The sequence below is a fragment of the Halichoerus grypus genome, chromosome 8 (genome assembly GCF_964656455.1).
Source record: "Halichoerus grypus chromosome 8, mHalGry1.hap1.1, whole genome shotgun sequence".
In the NCBI taxonomy this organism is placed as follows: domain Eukaryota; kingdom Metazoa; phylum Chordata; class Mammalia; order Carnivora; family Phocidae; genus Halichoerus; species Halichoerus grypus.
Window position 1 is genome coordinate 104064663 of NC_135719.1, and position 19061 is coordinate 104083723.

At 41.0% G+C, this 19061-nt stretch overlaps 1 protein-coding gene across 2 annotated transcripts in view; it reads right to left on the minus strand.

The window, feature by feature from the left end:
• POLE2 (DNA polymerase epsilon 2, accessory subunit) overlaps positions 1-14948 on the minus strand; it is a 27974-nt gene extending 13026 nt beyond the window's left edge. The window contains exons 1-9 of one of the 2 annotated variants that reach the window (XM_036076109.2): positions 14810-14948; positions 11587-11687; positions 10146-10221; positions 7920-7997; positions 7692-7785; positions 3767-3841; positions 1632-1715; positions 964-1020; positions 41-89 (exon numbers count right to left, since the gene is read on the minus strand). In XM_036076109.2, coding sequence (XP_035932002.1) covers positions 41-89; positions 964-1020; positions 1632-1715; positions 3767-3841; positions 7692-7785; positions 7920-7997; positions 10146-10221; positions 11587-11687; positions 14810-14877 — 682 coding nt within the window. In that variant the 5' untranslated portion in view covers positions 14878-14948. The remainder of the gene's footprint in view (positions 1-40; positions 90-963; positions 1021-1631; positions 1716-3766; positions 3842-7691; positions 7786-7919; positions 7998-10145; positions 10222-11586; positions 11688-14809) is intronic. The other variant, XM_036076103.2, reaches the window with a different exon arrangement.
• Positions 14949-19061: the final 4113 nt, after the last annotated feature.

Here is a 19061-nt window from a genome sequence, read left to right on the forward strand (position 1 = left end):
TGTATGATGAGGAGGACAGGAAAAAAGTATACTGACTTACCTTCTGCTAAGACAAAGCATGACTCTGTGTATAAGCCACTGTGGAACTGGTACACAACAGTTGAGGAAAATATTTCTGTGCTTGAGGTGATGATAAAGTCAATACACATTCTGGGCCCAAAGGCCTTCTAAATAATAAATGCAAAGGCTTCACACTTGAAACTGTGAATAGATGACAGCTTTAAAAATTTTAGGTTTAAATGTCCCATGTCTGATTCTAAGATGTAGTTTGGTAAAAGTGACAGTATGGATCATTCTTAACATGTTCTAAACTTCCTCAGTGATTTGTTTGGATTCTCCAAATAAGGGAGAATTAAAGTTTTTTTTGTCTCTGCCTAGGATTAGGTCTGGATTGCTATATCATCGCCATATGGAAGTTACAGGGAACCCAAATAGGCTAACTTGAGAATGATATGGAATCAATATCTCCAACTCATGTAACATAGATTTAAAAAAATAAAAATAAAGGGGCGCCTGGGTGGCTCAGTCGGTTAAGTGTCTGCTTTCGGCTCAGGTCATGATCCCAGGGTTCTGGGATCAAGTCCCACACTGGGCTTCCTGCTCAGCGAGGAGTCTGCTTCTCCCTCTCCCTCTGCCCTTCCTCCCTGCTCATGATCTCTCTCTCTCAAATAAATATCTTTAAAAAATAAAAAAAACTACTATCATCAATCTCAATAAAGAGGGCGCCTGGGTGGCTTAGTTGGTTAAGCCACTGCCTTCGGCTCACGTCATGATCCCAGAGTCCTGGGATTGAGTCCCACATCGGGCTCCCGGGGAGCCTGCTTCTCCCTCTGACCCTCTCCCCGCTCATGCTGTTTCTCTCCCATAAATAAATAAATAAATAAATAAATAAATAAATAAATAAAATCTTAAAAAAAAAAATCTCAATAAAGAAAACCATAAATAAATAAATAAGAAGGATATAGCTTTACTAAGATCCAGTTGTACTGTTCCTGTAGGATCTTCCAGAAAAAATTTTCCCTAAAAAAGTTAAAAGAAATATGTCTGTATTTATGTAAAAATGAATACTAGGTGAAAATAATTAAAATACAACATTGACAACAGAAAACAGTAGAGTACAGTAGCTTTTTTAAAAATGAGCAATTCCTCATCTAGGCGTTTCCCTTTGCTAGTCTGGTCGCCTCAGATTCATCACTTGACTGAGACTGAGCCTCCTCAAGGGTACACGGAGAACGACGGCTGCAAATCCAGAGAGGGCAAGCAGGACGCTGGCGGACTGCCCTGCGGGCCTCACCAGGTACCTCCACCTGACAGAGTCAACAGTGTCCCTCTCCCAGGGAGCAGGATGTGGTCTGCAGCCTTGCTTGTTCAGAAACTCGGTCCTCTTGGTTCAACCAGAGGTCACTGGGGACTACTTTCAGACCATGCAAATCAGTGGCCTGTGTAAGACTCTCCTTCCTGATGTCTAGTCAGGAAACAGGACGCGGGGGCAAAGGCCACTTGCTAACTGAGGCAGGAGCCTTCCATGAAGAACACGGCCCTGTACACTCCGCAGGAATGCTATAGTAACTGACATTTCACCAGTCCCAAGGCTGAAAACAACAGTCTGATGCTTATTAAGTTTAACTCACCTCTTTTAATTGGGTTATCATTCCAAGAACAATCACATCTCCAATTTTGGTTGTACTGCCCAAGAGGGTTTCTATTGTTTTAAGCTTAAAATAAGACAAAATAAATTCTTAAAGATTGAAAATAAGTTTTTTGAAGAAACTAGTATTTTTATAAATAGGTAAATTTTGAGTACACATTTCAGTTATTTACACCACTGTACAGCAGAAAATCAAATAAAACTCAGAAAATAGAATTTATCCTATAAAAAGCTAAAATACCAACTCAAGTCTCATACCATATTACAGCAGGTTCCCCGTTACCCACAGCTTCACTTTTCGTGATTTCAGTTACCCTCTGTCAACCACGGCCCAGAAGCAGATGGTCCTCCTTCTGATGAATTGTCAGAAGGTCAGCAGTAGTCTAAAGTTATGTCATAATGTTTACATCGTTCATCTCACTTCATCTCAACATGTAGGCATTTTATCATCTCACATCATCACAAGGAGGTGAGTTACAATACTATCAGAAATTTTGAGAGAGAGACCACATTCACATAATTATTACAGTATATTGTTATAATGGTTCTATTTGAGTATAAATTATTGTTGTGAATCTCTTTCTGTCCCTACTTTATAAGTTCAGCTTTACCGCAGGTATGTATGTGTACGAAAAAACACGGTCTATACAGGTTTGGTGCTATCTGTGGCTTGAGGCATTCCCTGGGGCCTTGGAACATATCCCCCGAGGACAGAGAGGGACTACTGTGTTCTGAATAATGGTAAGTGCATTTACCTTTAAAAGATAGAAAAGAACATAAATTTTATTTATTTGGTCGGTACCTCTTGCAAATTAGTGGGCTATTTAAAAAGTTATACTAGTGGGGCGCCTGGGTGGCTCAGTTGTTAAGCAACTGCCTTCGGCTCAGGTCATGGTCGCAGGGTCCTGGGATCGAGTCCCATATCGGGCTCCCTGCTCCGCGGGAAGCCTGCTTCTCCCTCTCCCACTCCCCCTTGCTTGTGTTCCCTCTCTCACTGTGTCTCTCTCTGTCAAATAAATAAATAAAATCTTTAAAAAAAAAAAAAAAAAAAGTTATACTAGTATTTTGAAAGGTTGGCATTATTATTTACATTCTCAATCTGACCATTATATTTTTTCATTAAGTTAAAGGTGGTAATGATTGGGACACTATTTTTAAAAATCTTTTCTGGGGCGCCTGGGTGGCTCAGTTGGTTAAATATCTGACCCTTGATTTCAGCTCAGATCATGATCTCAGGGTTGTGAGAGCCATGCTGGGTGAGGAGCCTGCTTAAAATTCTCTCTCCTTCTCCCTCTGCCCCTCCCCCCACACCCTCTCCCTCCCTCTCTAAAGAAAAAAAAAACTTTCTGATGCTTTTCTTTTTTTTTTTTTTTAAGATTTATTTATTTATTTGATGGGGGGGTAGGGAGGGGCAGAGAGAGAGGGAGAGAGTCCCAGCAGACTCCGTGCTGAGCTAAGCACAGAGCCCGATAGGGGGCTCGACCCCATAACCCTGACAGTGACTGTGTTGCTGGAAAAAAAGGGAACAAAGAGTATAGGAGTATAATAGTGGGAGGAGCGCATGTGACAGAAAAAATTCTCCCTCTCACCTCTTCCTCAGGCCCCAACACCCCTGTGGCCTGTCTGGCTATCTCATTTATCCTATAAATGTTGTTTCCTTACTGCCTTAAGTAAACTTTTCACTTCAACGGATAGAGCACATTTTAGCTGAGTAAGTGTGGTGGTCACCAGAGGGATGGGCTGGAACAAGACCAGGATTTTGGAGTTTGAGTGAGGGGAGGAAGGGTAATGTTGATAGTTGATCAGAAAGCCAATGTCATATCCAGCAAATAGACCAGGAGGACTAGGGATCTGTGTGTTGGTGGCCAGAGACCATCTGGGGGCTACCACAGTCTCCGGGCCTGTCCCAAAGAAGGAAGTGGTAGCTTCTATTAGAGATTTGCAGGACCCAGGACCCAGGGCATGGACTTGATTAACAGTGAGCATGCCCAGGTCAGTTAGTTGGTTAAACAGTTACCAGTGATTCATTTACATTTAAATTTTAATAAATTAAAATTAAGCAATAAATATTTAACTTGTATACTTACACCCCCTAAACAACTACGGTAATGTTCTAACCTGGAATTTGCTTCCGGTTTCATCAGGGTGAGAACCTATCACTGGAGGAGTAAATAATTCATGTCTGTGGGTCCTCTATAAAAAAAGAAAGATTCACATGAATTACTGAATCAGACATTTTAAACTAAAATTCATTAAAATAAAATTTAAAAATTCATTAAAGTAGTACTCTGACAAAACACTGTCCTTAACCTAATGTTACTACCCCCTAGTCTCAACAAATTTGAAAGCCCCCATATTTTAATATACAAATACTTAGCAATGCAATTTTGAAAATAAAAAAGTATTTAAAATAATTTTTTTTTAAAAGAAAAAGCTCTATTGTGTAGCTGGCAGCAGTGCACTCTCAGCTGAGGATATGAAGACAACGAACCAAGTGTCAGCCTCAGAGCACAGGAGTCTGTGAGAGAGAAAAGTCAAGGGCCACCATACAACAAAGGACCCCAGGCAGAAGGGGGCATTTAACGAGACCCTAAATGATAAATAAGACTTTGCTAGTAAGAAACCAAAGAGACAAGACATTTCAGGCAGAGGAAGGGATGTGTCACAACAAAGAGTTACAAGAGTAAAAGAGTATTTGGGCAGTGATACAAAGTTTAGTATAGTTGGCTCGAGAGGTGCACAAAGTGGAGTGTCAGACAAGGTAAGAGATGAGCTGGAGCCTCTGTTTGGGGAACCATTCCCCCCGCCCCACTGTGGTCCATTGAGTTTAGCCAGGGCTGGTGTCCCTTCCCCCTTCTGTAAACAGGCCACTAAGGCCTAGTCAATCAAAGTCCTCCACCCCTTAGCCAGTGACTGGTTCCGGGTTGAGCAAGCGCCTCAAGCTAAGAGCCGCTACGAGACTGTTGCTAGAACTACGAGAAGAGAAGAGCTCCCTTTCCAAGTGCTGCTGAGGCTACAGGGGCCTCTGTCATCTCATAGCGAGAACTTGTTTGAAAGTGAAATCAATTTTTTTAAAATTGCTGGGTGATGGAAAGAGGTAGATGCTTCATGACGTGTGAGATCCTGGATCCAGCCGTGCTTGAAACTGGTGGACCTCTAAAGCCAATAAATGCCTCTTTCTGTTTTAGTCAGTCAGAGTTTCTGTAATCTCCAGTGAAAGAGCCCTGACAACACAGACTCTGTATGCCAAGCCAGGAAGTGTATCTTATAGACAATGGAAAACAAAGATATTGAAGTAGGATAATAATACGATCAGATTTGCTCTCAGGGAGATAATTGCAATAAATAATGTGAATGGACTAAAATCCAACCCTTTTATTTCACAGATAAGAATAAATGAGGCTCAGAAGGGTTAAGTGACACACCCAAAATAATATAATAGGCTTTAGAATGTAATTTTTAAGGGGTGCCTGGGTGGCTCAGTCGGTTAAGCATCTGACTCTTGATTTCAGCTCAGATCATGATCTCAGGGTCGTGAGATAGAGCACAGAAACAAAAAAGAAATGCGGTATTTACTTGAGCATCTTCTCTATGGAAAGCACTGTGCCAAATGTGGCAGAGAAAATAAACAAGGAGTGTCTGATAACAGGGATAAACACCCCAAACGCAAGGCAGGGCTAACTCTAGTAAATGCTGTAGGAGACATACTGACATAGTGGTTTAAAGCAGGAAGAGATTGCATCCAACCGATCAAGAAGAGGTTTAGAAAAGAGGAGGAATTTAAGAAGGCCTTTCCAGAATTAGGAAGGTTTCAGCAGCAGAGAAAAGAGGGAAGAGCAGGCCAGAGAGTGAATAGTATAAGCAAAGTTACAGAAGAAGGAGAAGAAATGAACAATAATTCTGTATTTCATTTTTGGTTCCAGCACAGAGGAACTTTTAGAGGAGAAGTAGAGATCTGGCCAAAAAGATGCAGCGGAAGATCTTAAACACTAAGTATAATCTGTATTTAATTCAATAGGCAGTAAGCCTCCTTTTTGAAAGACTTTTGTGCAAAATCACGACAATACCAGAGCTCTACATCAGGAAGACTGATCTGGCAACATTATGTAGGTGATGGAAGCAGGAGAGAATAGGCATCCCCAGTGCTCACCCTCTTCATCCTTTTTCAGGCTTCCTCCCGCTGCCCATCCTCTCCTTGAAACCTTCTTATGCTTTCTGCCACCTAACACCATCCTGGCCTGGCCCCCTCAATTCTCTCCTCTTCCCTTCTGCCGCCGCCTCCCCACAGCTGCCTCTCTTTCCCAGAGGGTCTCATCCATCCCTGCAGCTCTATCTACTCCTCTGGGCAGATGGCCCCTACATCTCTCTCTGCCCAGATCTCTTTCTTCAGCTCCAGGTATACTTTTCACCTGACATCCCACTGGCAACCTTAACTCAAATGTTTAAAACAGAACCTGCGTCATCTGCATCATCTTCCCCAACATTCCCTTTTTCTTTTCTTTTCTTTTCTTTTTTTAAAAGATTTTATTTATTTATTTGACAGAGAGATAGCGAGAACAGGAACACAAGCAGGGGGAGTGGGAGAGGGAGAAGCAGGCTTCCTGCCGAGCTGGGAGCCCGATGTGGGACTCGATCCCAGGACCCTGGGATCATGATCTGAGCCGAAGGCGCTTAACGACTGAACCACCCAGGCGCCCAACATTCCCTTTTTCTTATTTGTTAATGTATTATTCTACTGTCCTACTCTCTCAGACTCACAACCTTAATCATCTCTGAGTTTTGCTCTCTCCCTTCTCCTTCACATCCACTCAGTCACCATGAATGATGGCTTCCACTGCTCCGGTGGGGTCCCCCTGTCTACAACCCTTGCCACTTCCTGCCCCCCCCACCCCAGCTGTCATTTCTGGCAGGACTAATACCACAGACTCCCCTAAGTCTTCTCTCGCATTCTTAATTCATCTCAAAATCTTCTGGGAGAGAAGTGCTCACAAAACCCAGCTATGATTGGGTCTCTCTCTGATATTCCAAGGCTCCTTGTACCAAGAAACCAGATCCCAACTGCCGAGAGCAGCATCCAAGGCGTTCCCACAATCTGGCTCCCACTTCCCTTTCCAAACCTATCCTATACTACTCTTCTTCATGAGTCTTCCTCCAAACACAAAATGGACCAACTGCTCATCATTTCCTGCAGAGTCCACTATTTCCCTTTGCTGTGTCTTTGTTCACACTGTTACCACCACCTTTTCACCATTTCGTGATCCACCACGAGATCAAAGCAGGCAAGGCCCATGTCAAATGCCATCATTTCCCCAAAGGCTTCCCTTCTTTTTCCAATGAATACATTCTGTTTGTATCTCTTTTACAGCACATATAAAATTCTACTTTATATTTATTTGTGTCTTTAACTTCACAGACTGTAAGCTGCTAGAAGCTAGTATAGTGTAGTAGGCAAAGGTTGGGCTCCAGAGTCAGACACACTGGATTCAAATCCTGTCTATACTGACTATATGTGATCTTTGGTCAAGTTCCTAAACTTATCTAGGTCTCAGTTCCTCATCTGTAAAATAAGGATAATAGTGGGGCACCTCAGTGGCTCAGTCAGCTAAGTGTCTGCCTTTGGCTCAGGTCATGATCCAGATCAGCCCCGCTTCTCCCTCTACCTCTGCCCACCCCCACCCACCCCCCGCCCCTTGTGCTCGCTCTCTGTCAAATAAATAAATAATATTCTTTAAAAATAATGGAAAAAATGAGGATAGTAGCATTTATACATACACTGACGTTGTGATGATTAAATGAGGTAAGTATGTCCATAACATGCTAAACACAGTGCTTGGCATATTAAAAGCAGGTAATAAATGTTAGCTGCTATTTTTATCATCACAAAAACAATTGTTTTTATTTCTCTATCCTCCATATGGTTTCAAACATAGAAAGCCCAATAAGAGTCTATTGAATGACAAACACTGAACTACAAAATTCCATCCTTTAATTAACACTAAGTCTTACCTAAGCTTATACAGCCTCATCTCCCCCCTCAGCTTACCTGATGCAAAATGGTATATCGTTCACGAAACAGCTCTGCTTTATCTCTTGCTGTTCCAAATAAATTTGGTGCAGGGTGGTTGGTCATTAATAGACTAGAAAGAAAGAAATGCCTATTTATACCTATCACAATACACAAAGGTAGGCCAAAAATGAATCATGGACTATATGCCTTCTGAAAGAAATGTACATCTGAAATGAGCTTAAAATCAATAGATGGTATACTTACGGAAGAAATTTTTTTCTTTCTGAACTGTACACAAAGCGTGGAATATCAAATGCTCCTATGATATTGAAAATATGTTCTCTGAAAAACAGCCCACAAAAACACAGACCTGATTTACTAAAATATAAGAATTTTAGGTGAGCATAAAAACTTTATTATAATCTTATGGTATACGAATGTACTTTCCACAGGTCATACATATAATTTCTTAGAGTATCATAATATGGGTTCCTCTCAGAGACAAGAAAGCATTGCCAACACTCTCAAGCAAAAATAATCATCATCATCATCATCATCAAGTTAACTTCTAATTAAGAATGTCATCTGTTGAAAAAGAACATGTATGTATAAAATAGTTATATCTTGAAAGAAATCTCTCCCCATGGGTACTACTGTTATGAGCTATAATATTATTAAAGAATACAATTCACTTCCAACAATTTTTTAATCCAAAATACTACGCAAAAGTGTCCCAGAAACCAGGTATAAAATAGAAAAAGAACCCCCAAAATACTCGCCACATCCTTGACGCTTATAGTGTTACAGAAATTCAACAAAATAACTTACTTTTAGACACTGTTAATAACATAACCGTGTTTGAACGAAGTTTTAAAAAGATTCACAGCACTACTGCATAAATATTCCAACCTAAAAAATCTTCCCTAAAATTTTATCTGTTTATCTCCCAGATTGAATATGGTCAAAAACATTCTTGCTACCCTGGTGCTAACACCTAGTATAGAGTAGCAGAGAACCTATGGACTGGAAGAAAACCTAGATTCCAGGTACTGTTCCACCATTTTTTATGGGTCAATCTTGACAGGTTATTTGACTTCTCATGTCACTTCTTCATCTATAAAAATGAAAGCCTCTCTTATGCTATAATATAATAATTTTCTGACAACTGAAGTTGCAAAGACTGTTTACCATTCAGTCCCACGGGACCTCTGCATTGGCTAACTGTGGCATATAAAGAGCTAGAAAGAAACAAGAGTTAACTTTAATGCTTACTTTATGATTACAATCCTTCCCCTTCGATACAGTCATTTTGAATTTCTATTGATGGCTTTAGGGGTATGTCATTGTACCCTAGTATCTTAAGTAATGAGTTTGCAAGGTGCAAATTAAAATTCCTCAATTTCTTGGGGCATCTGGGTGGTGGCTCAGTCTAAGTGGCTGCCTTCAGCTCAGGTCATGATCCCAGGGTCCTGGGATTGAGCCCTGCATCAGGCTCCCTGCTCAGAGGGGAGTCTGCTTCGCCCTCCCCCTCTGCCTGCCGCTCCCCCTGCTTGTACTCTCTCTCTCTCTTTCTGTCAAATAAATAAAATATTTTAAATAAATAAATAAATAAAATTCCTCAATTTCTCTGTTTTCTTACGGTAATGACTCCTGCCAATGATCCCCATTGCCCCAAAGAGGAAAAAACTATTAAAGTTAATACTCTCTATGCATTTTCCCAGTTGTTCTCCTCCCAGTTAAATCCTGTGAATTTGGAAAGAAGTATCATATTCAAAAGAGGAAAGGAAAGAGGGACACTTAGAAATAAAATCCAGAAAAATTATTGCCATATAAATTCCTAAGCTCTCATAACATGAGTTAACGGAAAGAATCAGAAAACTAAGGTTCTACCCTCCCTGCCATTTACCATGTGACCCAACGTAAGTCGCTGAATTTCTTTGGACGCTGCACTTTCCTAAGAGCAAAAGCAAAAGTATACTTCTGAATATTCAATTCAATTTATTGGCAGCATACAGAATATAAAGTCAGATCCGATGGGTAGTGGCAAAAGTTAGTAATGGTATAAACAACACTGTAATCTCAAATCCCCAGGAAAAAGTAGTAAAGATGAGTCACTTAATGAGGTTTATAATGCAAGCTATCACTTAAGAAGAAACACTAAGAAATAACCACTGTAAAAATACTGACCACTAATTCTTTCCCCAAGAAAATCATTTAAAATAAGCACTTCAGGGGCACCTGGGTGGCTCATTTGTTAAGCGTCTGCCTTCAGCTAAGGTAATGATCCCAGGATCCTGGGATCGAGCCCCACATTGGGCTCCCTGCTCTGCGGGAAGCCTGCTTCTCCTTCTCCCGCTCCCCCTGCTTGTGTTCCCTCTCTCGCTGTGTCTCTCTGTCAAATAAATAAATAAAATCTTTTAAAAAAATAAATAAAATAAAATAAACACTTCATATCGCCAGCAGGGGGAAAAGTTCATTTTATCCACATACATAGTTTCATCTACAGACTGACTGCATTCCTGGACCGCCGCTTCCACCACAGACCGTTCGATCATGTTTGATGACACTGAAAAGAGAATTTCGAAGTTCAATCTTAGAAACAGGCATAAAAATTACTTATTTCCACAGATCGCTTTTTTCCTAAAAATAATCTGCAAAGACTAACCCTGAGATTCTCATTACATAGTTTTCAGGACAAAAAAAAGGGTTAGGTCAGAATAATAACACAAGCCATTATCTCAAAAAACCTTCATCTCCTACACTCAAATACGCTTATAATATCTTAATACATAGCCAAATGACTTACTTTTCTAAATACTGTCTAATAATATAAATTCAGTTATACAAACACTTCTGTAAACTCCTAGGTCCAAGAAGGTTACATTAGTAGAACTTTGTATCACCAATGCTACGTTTCCATAGGCATGATAGTAGCAGATATAACAGCTACCACTTATTAAGCCCTCACTAAATGTGTGACGCTATGCTCAATACTTCACAAGCATTATGCCATTGGATTAGCTGTCCTTATAGATAGATTGTTGTTCATATGCTAATATGTAAAAGGGGGAGGAAGTGCAACTTTGAGAGACTGAATAAATTACCCAGCTAGAAAGTATACATGGCAACACAAACCCACACCTGATTCCAGAGTGGGCACCCTTGAACACTTTGTTATGTTCTCAGGCAAAATACTATGCGCCATCTTAAAGGAATATATACTACATTTTCACAATTAATAATTTTCTAAATTTTCAACTATAAAGCAGTTTTTAAAAGCAAAGGTATGTTTAAAATTCCGCCTTTAGAATTGAAAATGAGACATAATGGTAATCTCTCCTGTATCATGGAACGTATGTCTTCCTACATAATTGAAGAAACTAGCATCGATACAACACCTGAGAGCAAGCCATACCTGCTTCTGTCCCTCAGTGTTCTAGAAACACTGGACGTCTGTACCTAGAAGAAAAGCATTTCTCCTTTGTAGGCCCAGGCTTGTGGTAAAAGGTTAAGTATTTAACAGAAAGATCCCTCGAGAAAGGCTGAAGCCAGAAGGAAGAATTAGCCCTACTCACTTATTCTTTTTTCCCCAAAAAACTTTTAGGAGTACTGAACCTCAGTAAGACAAAGTAGTAGGCATGCAGAGAGACAAGAGTGACCGTAGGGACCAGATCAGAATCAGAAGTCAAGCGCAGGACAGCTAGCAGTGAGAGCTCCGTGAGGGGAAAGAACTGTAAGGGTCTCTGGGGAACGTCCTGAAGTTGCAACGGAACCAGAGGTTACCCCTTGGGAAGAAGTGCTACCATGGGTATGTCTCATATCACTGGAATATCTTAATATGGAATCCTCAACTTCCACTTAAATCTATAAATCTAATCGAGAATGTAGAACTATATTAACAATGTGAGAGCTATCAGAAAATATTACTTACACGGTTGCTTTTCAACTGCATCGATGATCTTTTCCAGTGCATCTTCAAGCTCTACTTCACTGATAGATTCAAGAGCTTCTGTGAGGTACTTAATGGCTTCACTGGGACAGAAAGAAAAGATGAGGCTCAAAGTTTTATGCCCAAAACTGACAAATACTCATCAATGTGGCATTGAAATTAAAATCTATTCACTCTTCGCTGCAAGCAGTGCTCACCTCTCCTGTCCTTTCTGAACAAATTCTTCCTTTTCTCCCCTGCAACATAACCATTCTTAAAGCCCCAAATCACATCTTTTTTTAGGAAGCCTTCCTAGACCAGCCCTACCTGCTGCAACCTCCCCTCCCTTCTGAATTGTTAAAATTCCTATACACCTCAGATCTGACACATCACAATAGCTTTGTACCAGTTATCACCTTACATTTAAGTCAGGGTTTCATTTGCTTCAATGTCCTGAACATAACAGACACTTAAGTATATATTTATTGATTTGCTAATGCATCTGCTTAAAGTAAATTCCAGTAAATTCATCACTGTTTTCAATTTTAAAATTAGAAAATTAGACTAGAAAAAACTATGACATATGAATATAGTCATAGAAGCAACACTCATTGAAATCACAAGAATCTCCCTGCTCCAAAAGAACTCAATAAGGCTGAACTTAAAAAAAAAAAAAAATCCATACAAATCCCTGATTTAAATACCAATTGGGCTCAGAATGAAGACTGTCTAAACAATTAGCTAATTGCATGCCATTCTGTTTGTAGCATACAACTTCACACTTAATGTCAATGTTATTGTTAGAGTCATCATACTAATTTTCTTAACTTGGGTTGCTCAGTGATTGTTTTATGTGTGGGTATCATGACTCTCCAATTTATCATGATGCTAATTAAAAACTAGAACCGTGCCATCCTCTGGCAGAGTGCCAAGCATTCTGAAGGTGGTCCATAGATATTTGATGAGTAAGAAGTCCCTAAAAGGGCGCCTGGGTGGCTCAGCTGGTTAAGCGACTGCCTTCGGCTCAGGTCATGATCCTGGAGTCCCGGGATCGAGTCCCGCATCGGGCTCCCTGCTCGGCAGGGAGTCTGCTTCTCCCTCTGACCCTCCTCCCTCTCATGCTCTCTGTCTCTCATTGTCTCTCTGGCAAATAAATAAAATCTTTAAAAAAAAAATTTTTTTTTTAAAAAAGAAGTCCCTAAAAATCACACACATTTTGGGTGAATGGTGGGAAAGTTCTTAGGATACAGGATCTGGCCCCTGCCAAATCTTCTTAGGCTCCTCCAGTGCTCTCCTGCCTCAGGGCCTCTATATGGTCATTTCTCCCCACTCTTTTCTTCACCTACTCAAGTCCCCTTCATCCTTGAACACAGTTCAAACCACTTCTTTAATGAAGCCCTTCTTTAACTCTAGAGTAGTTACCTTGTTATACATTATCAGAGCACTTCTTTCTTGGGATCCTTTTCACAAGTGAAACTAAATAACTGTGAACTACTTAATATCCATGGTAGACAGACTTCTAAAACAACCCCTAATAACCCATGCCTCCTGGTACTAACATCCATGTGCAGCCCTTTGCCTTGAGTATGGGCTGGACCTAGTAATTTGCTTCTAACAATAGGCTATAGTAAAAGTAATGGAGCATTTTCTTGTATTGTATTTTTAAAAGTAAAATTTTTAAAACAAGATGTCACTTCCTTGATTAGGTTACAAAAGACTGTGACTTCTGTCTTACTCTTTCTTTTGCTGGCTTTGATGAAGGAAGCTGCCATGTTGGAGAGGACCACATGGCAAGGAACTGAGGGTGGCCTCCAGCCAACAGCCAGCAAGGACTGAGGCCCCAAGTCCAAGAGTCCTGGCGGAACTGAATCCTGCCAACCACTGAATGAGCTTGGAAGCAAATCCTGTCCAACTGACATTTGAGATGACCCTATCTTGACTGCAGCTTTATGAGAGACCCTGAAATAAGAGAACCCAGCTAAGCCTATCTGAATTCCTGGCCCACAGAAAACATGAGATAATAAGTGTGTGCTGTTTTCAACCTCTAAGTTTTGGGGTAATTTGTTACATGGCAATAAGTAACTAATACGCTATCTGTCCCCCAAGCTCCACAGTGTCTTATTCTCTCTTGCACTCCTTGCCCCAGCACAGTGATCTTAGGATAGACCAAAGCCTGTAAAAGCTATAATGATCTGGCTCAGATCTGTGTAGACAGGATTTCAGCATATTTCTGACTAAATTAATTAATGAATGACAGCTGAATATTAGGTCAAATTCTAAGTGAAAAGAAAGAAAAGGTAATTGATCAACTGCTCATGTTTGTAAAATGTCAGGGATCAATCGAACAAAATTCGTTATTTTCTCCCAGAGCATATCCACTCTTGCCCTTGTTCAACACTAAGCCAAAAGCAAAGTTAAAAGGCTCATAAAATTCATTATTTCAAAAACAAACAAAAACTCTCCACACACAGCGAGTGCAATCATAACCTGGTACAAAAAAAGTATATTCCATCCAGCAAGTATTTAAATATCTATCAAAAAAAAAAAATACTGTATTCTAAAAAACAAAACAGACTTAGTGAGAAAAATATTAGAAAAGTGCATTCTGTAAGTACAAGAAAACATGATTATGGCCAGGAAACCTATCAGATAAGTTCTAAAGGGAATGCTTAAGGGGGTAGGAGGGAGATCTAGGATCGTGCTTCAAACTTACCCACTTTTTAACTCTCTGGGAATTCTCACTCAGGAATAATACCTAACCCAAAATTGAGAAAGGGGAGGGCTCACAGTTTTCACAAAATAAGGTGACAACTACTGACTCGCATATGGGCTTTCCCAGGTCGCTCAACTGATGATTCACAAACTACGTGAAGTCTCTCTGCTATTATTCCCATTTTGCTAAGGCACAGACTTGGGGGAGGGGAGCTGAGAAGTGCCCAAGTCACAGTGCCAATAAACGGCCGCCTCTCCGGCTCAATGGGGCACATGCCGAAGGACAGCCACATCCCACCTGGGAGAAACGTCTCGACTCCGCGCGAACGTCGGGGAAACCTAAGAAGGAATCGCAGCCTTTAGACCCTCCACATCAATTTCACTTCTTCAAGTTTTTTAAGGGTCTCTGTGATTTAAGGCCCAGCCGCCGACGGGCGCGCGGCGCGCACGGCTGCCCGGCGCGGTCGCCTGGCCCTGGCTTTCCCGTCCCGTTAACTGCCCCGGGAAGACTCACCCCCGGAGCAGCAAGCCGCGCAGCTTAAAGGCAGAGACCGCCCGGCTTCGTAGCCGCTCCGGCGCCATGTTCGCCTTTTGGCGCCACGGCAGCGACCCCGCCCCTTCCCGGGTTTGCCCCGCCCCCGCCCCGCCCCGCCCCGCCCCCGCCCTCCGGGTCCCAGCCCCGGCTCGCCTGGCCCCTAACCCAGCCCAGGCTGGGGACCCTCAAGCTCCGCCTCCGTCCCAGCTCCCCAGACGAGAGCTCGCGGCCCCGGGTGCCTGGCGGGCTGTAGCCCGCGATCCTGTAGGCTAAAGGAGGAAACGACACCAACTCTTGTTGCCCGAAGACTGAAGGGCTAAAGCGTCCTTTCCTGGTGTCTGGTTGGGAATGTGTTTCCCTATCCCAAGCTCATCATTGACCTACCGTCACCTCGCTGCCCTCCTTGCTGTCATCTTCCGGGACTCCCGTCCGGCTCATCCTGGGCCCGGGGGCCCCTATGTACTCCTGTTCTCTAGTTCACACAGGCTCTGGAAATATTCTGTGTCGCCACAAGGTTTTCCCCGACATTCACTCGAAGTTGCTGCAAATCACCACCATTCCCACCCACCCTGATTTGTATTTAAGTTGAGGGCTTCCTTTGTTCCACGTAAAGTCATAAGCGCTTGAAATGTATTAACTGTTGTACTGCTCATAAAACTGAAGGGGTCGTGTGCTATTTTTTCAACACCCTCATTTTACAGGTGAGAAAACAACGCAAAGACGGTAGATGCTTCCCTCAAGATGAAACATTCGGTAAGTGATGTGAACTTAGTCTGATTCCAGCAAGTGCACTGTTAATCTGCCACACTTTAAAAACGCTCCAATGAGTTGAACAAAACCATCGAGTGCTTATAAGTGAACACGCAGCCTTATAAAACACGAGGACGATTTCTAAGTACTGATATACAGTGACTTCCAGCGTACATGATTAACTTTTTGAAATACGGTAAAGGAGAGGAAATAAGAATACAATACATACATGTATATGTATTTACTTGATTTTGTATTTTTAAAAACCGGAATGTTACACTAGACACTGAAAAAATGGCTAACTGTATCTTTTTTTTTTTTTTTTTTTAAAGTAAGCTCCATGCCCAGCATGGAGCCCAATGCAGGGCTTGAACTCAGGACCCTGAGATCAAGAGTCGGAGGCTTAACCAACAGAGCCACCCAAGAGCCCCAAAATGGCTAACTGTAAAGGACAGGATGGGATAAAGATGGAAGTGAGACTTTCTTCCTGGTAAGACTTTCAACCATAGACCCATTTATATGTTTTACATACTCAAAAAATAGAAAAGAAAAAAGTAAACTTAAAATTGAAAGCACACCCAAATCAATACACCTAACTGTACATTAAATTGGAACTATAACATCATAGAAAAAACTGATTATTGAACAGAGTTCTCTATATACTTTCAGTGAAATATATTCTGAGGACAAAAGCATTGCAAAGAAAATTTGAACGTTTATGTAAGAAAGGTGAAGAAATAAAAATAGAGAAACATACAGTCTGATTCTCATCATTTGAGGTAATGTTCTATAAAGTCACCACCAACACTGCATTAGCAAATATTTAATCATTGCTTCTAGAGGAAATAGAGGGCTAGGTTCTTGTGAGTCTCTGGTCACAACATTTTCATCAACTAACCAATATATAACCTTGTTTGATGGATGTTTCTATTTCAAGGCACCCTCAATATGTAATTGATTCATTAACCTTGAACTCAAGACCAATAGCACTATTATTCATGCCTGAAGGAAGCTTATCTAACATATGTATTTTCTCCCTAAGGCAGATCACAGGCTTCGTGTGCCTTGGAACACTAGAAAGCACTTTCACACTATGCTTGGAGGCCATTTTAAACAGCAAAATCACCAACAAAAATCATAAAAATGCAGAAAATGTGGCATAGACACTTGTTTATAGGATGAGAGATGAAGAAAGAAAACAGTGTCACCTTGTTCAATCTCAGCCACGAACGTGTGTGATAGGCAACTAAAATTTTTCACTCCTCTGTGCATGTCTTCAAATGACTGTGAAGGCCCCCAGTATGATTTGGGAGTTACAAATAAATTTTATCAAGTAGGTAAATTCACAAATATGGAATGCATAAATAATGATCATTGACTGTATCTGTTTAACCACTAGAAGGATAAACAGAAAACAAATGGTTATCTGTAGGCAGGAAAGTGGAGGGAATAGGGATATAAAATGTTGAAAACATCAGATAAGAGTTTTGGGGAACAGATATTTGTGCAGTCCCAAAGTATTACCCTCCAGATTAACAAAGTAATAATACAAAGGAGAGAACTTACTCTTAAAATGAATCATTCAGAGATAACCAAGTATCAAACTTAGCATCACTAAAAGGGGGCTAATTTGAAGCTTTGTTACAGGTTGTAATGCAATATGACATATACAATGTCACCTATGAAGTATGCTTGCCAAAAATGCTAAGCTCAATTTAATCAAGTGTAGATCTAACTTCTGGCTTAAGAAGACATGGAGGAGAGAGAACTAAGTTAAATTACAACTGGAGGAAACAATCAGACAAATCCAGAATGTGGGACAATCTAAAAGCCAACTGGCCTGTTCTCTTCAAAAAGTTAGTATCATGGGAGAAAACAGATGGAAGCAACCATCCAGATTGTAGTAGCCAGCCTCTAAGATAGCCCCCACTGATTTTTGCTTCCTGGTGTTCATAACTTGTGTATTCCCCTCCCCCACGGAAGAGGACTGACCCGTATAACCAGTAGGATATTGTAGATAGGACAGGTCATAAAAGACATTGCTATTTCTGTCTTGCTCTCTCTTGGGTCACTAGTTCTTGGGTAAACCCCTGCCCTCCAGCAGCTTTATAGAAGGGTCTACGTGTTGAGATGTAAAGGCCTCCTGCCAACAGCCAGCACCAACTTGCCATACAAATCTCCTTCACCTGGCTGGCTCATAAAGCCCTAATACTTCAGTGAACAACTCTATGCTGATGACTCCAAAATCCGTATTTCTAGCCCCTATTTCTCTCTGCTTTAAATCCAACTTAGTATGCCCCCAAATGAACTCACCATCATCCCTCCCAAATATGTTCCTCTTCTCATGTTCACTACACTAATTCATTACCTCTTCACCCACTGACCAGGCTAGTAAACTAGGCAGCATCCTTGACTCCTCCCTCTCCTTCATCCCCCATAAATCAATCAGCCACCAAGTCCCTTGGGTTGTACTTTTTGTTTTTTAAAAAGTAATCTCTACACCCAATGTGGTGGGTCAAGAGTTCAAGATCAAGAGTTGCATACTCCACTGACTGAGCCAGCCAGGTGCTCTGGGTTCTAGTTTTTAAGTATTTCTCAACCCTGTCCACTTCTCTCTGTCTCCATGATGAGAGGCCGGAATTCTTGTCACACATATAAATTATATGAAGTTCAAATTTCAATGTCCATAAAGTTTTATTGGAATATAGCCAAGTTTGTTTATGTATTGTCTGTAGCTATTTTCATGTGGCAAAGGCAGAATTAAATAGTTCTGACAGACACTTTGTGGTCCATAAACCCTAAAATATTTACTAATAACCTTGTCATTATAGTAAAAACTAGGAAGAACCTAGGTGACCTTTAAAAGTACAAAGGATAAATATATTCCAAAATGTTCATACAATAAAATGTGCTAGCAATGGAAAAACAGATTTATACCCCTACACAAGGGAGTTAACCTCAGGCATATGTTGAGTGAATAAAAGCAAATCTTAGAAGAATATATACAGCATGATTCCATTTATACAAAGTTCAAAAATGATCTGTATGGTAAAACTATAAAGAGGAGCTAGGGAATAAGTAATGTGAAATTCAGTCTAGTGATTACTGCTGCATGGGGGGCAAGAGTCTGAGAAGAAGGGCTGGCAAAGGGGTTATCCTTTTTTTTTTAAAGAGAGTGGTGAGTACAGAGGCGCTCGTTTTGACATTATTCTTTTTGCTTTAAAATATTGTTTGTCCTTCCTCATTATTAAATACAAACCATTAAAACAATTACAACTGCTCTGAAGGGAATTGGGTCTTGCTCATGCCTTTTTTGTTTTCTACCATTGGTGGGGTTAGACAAGGAAAGATGCTCTTAGACCCGAGTTTGGGAATCTGGGAAGGAGTGTGGTAGCCTGAGTTCTTCTGAAAAATAGAGAAGAATTTAATATTCCTTGGGGATAATCTTGGAGGGAAAGAATATAGAGAGGAGTCAGCAAAT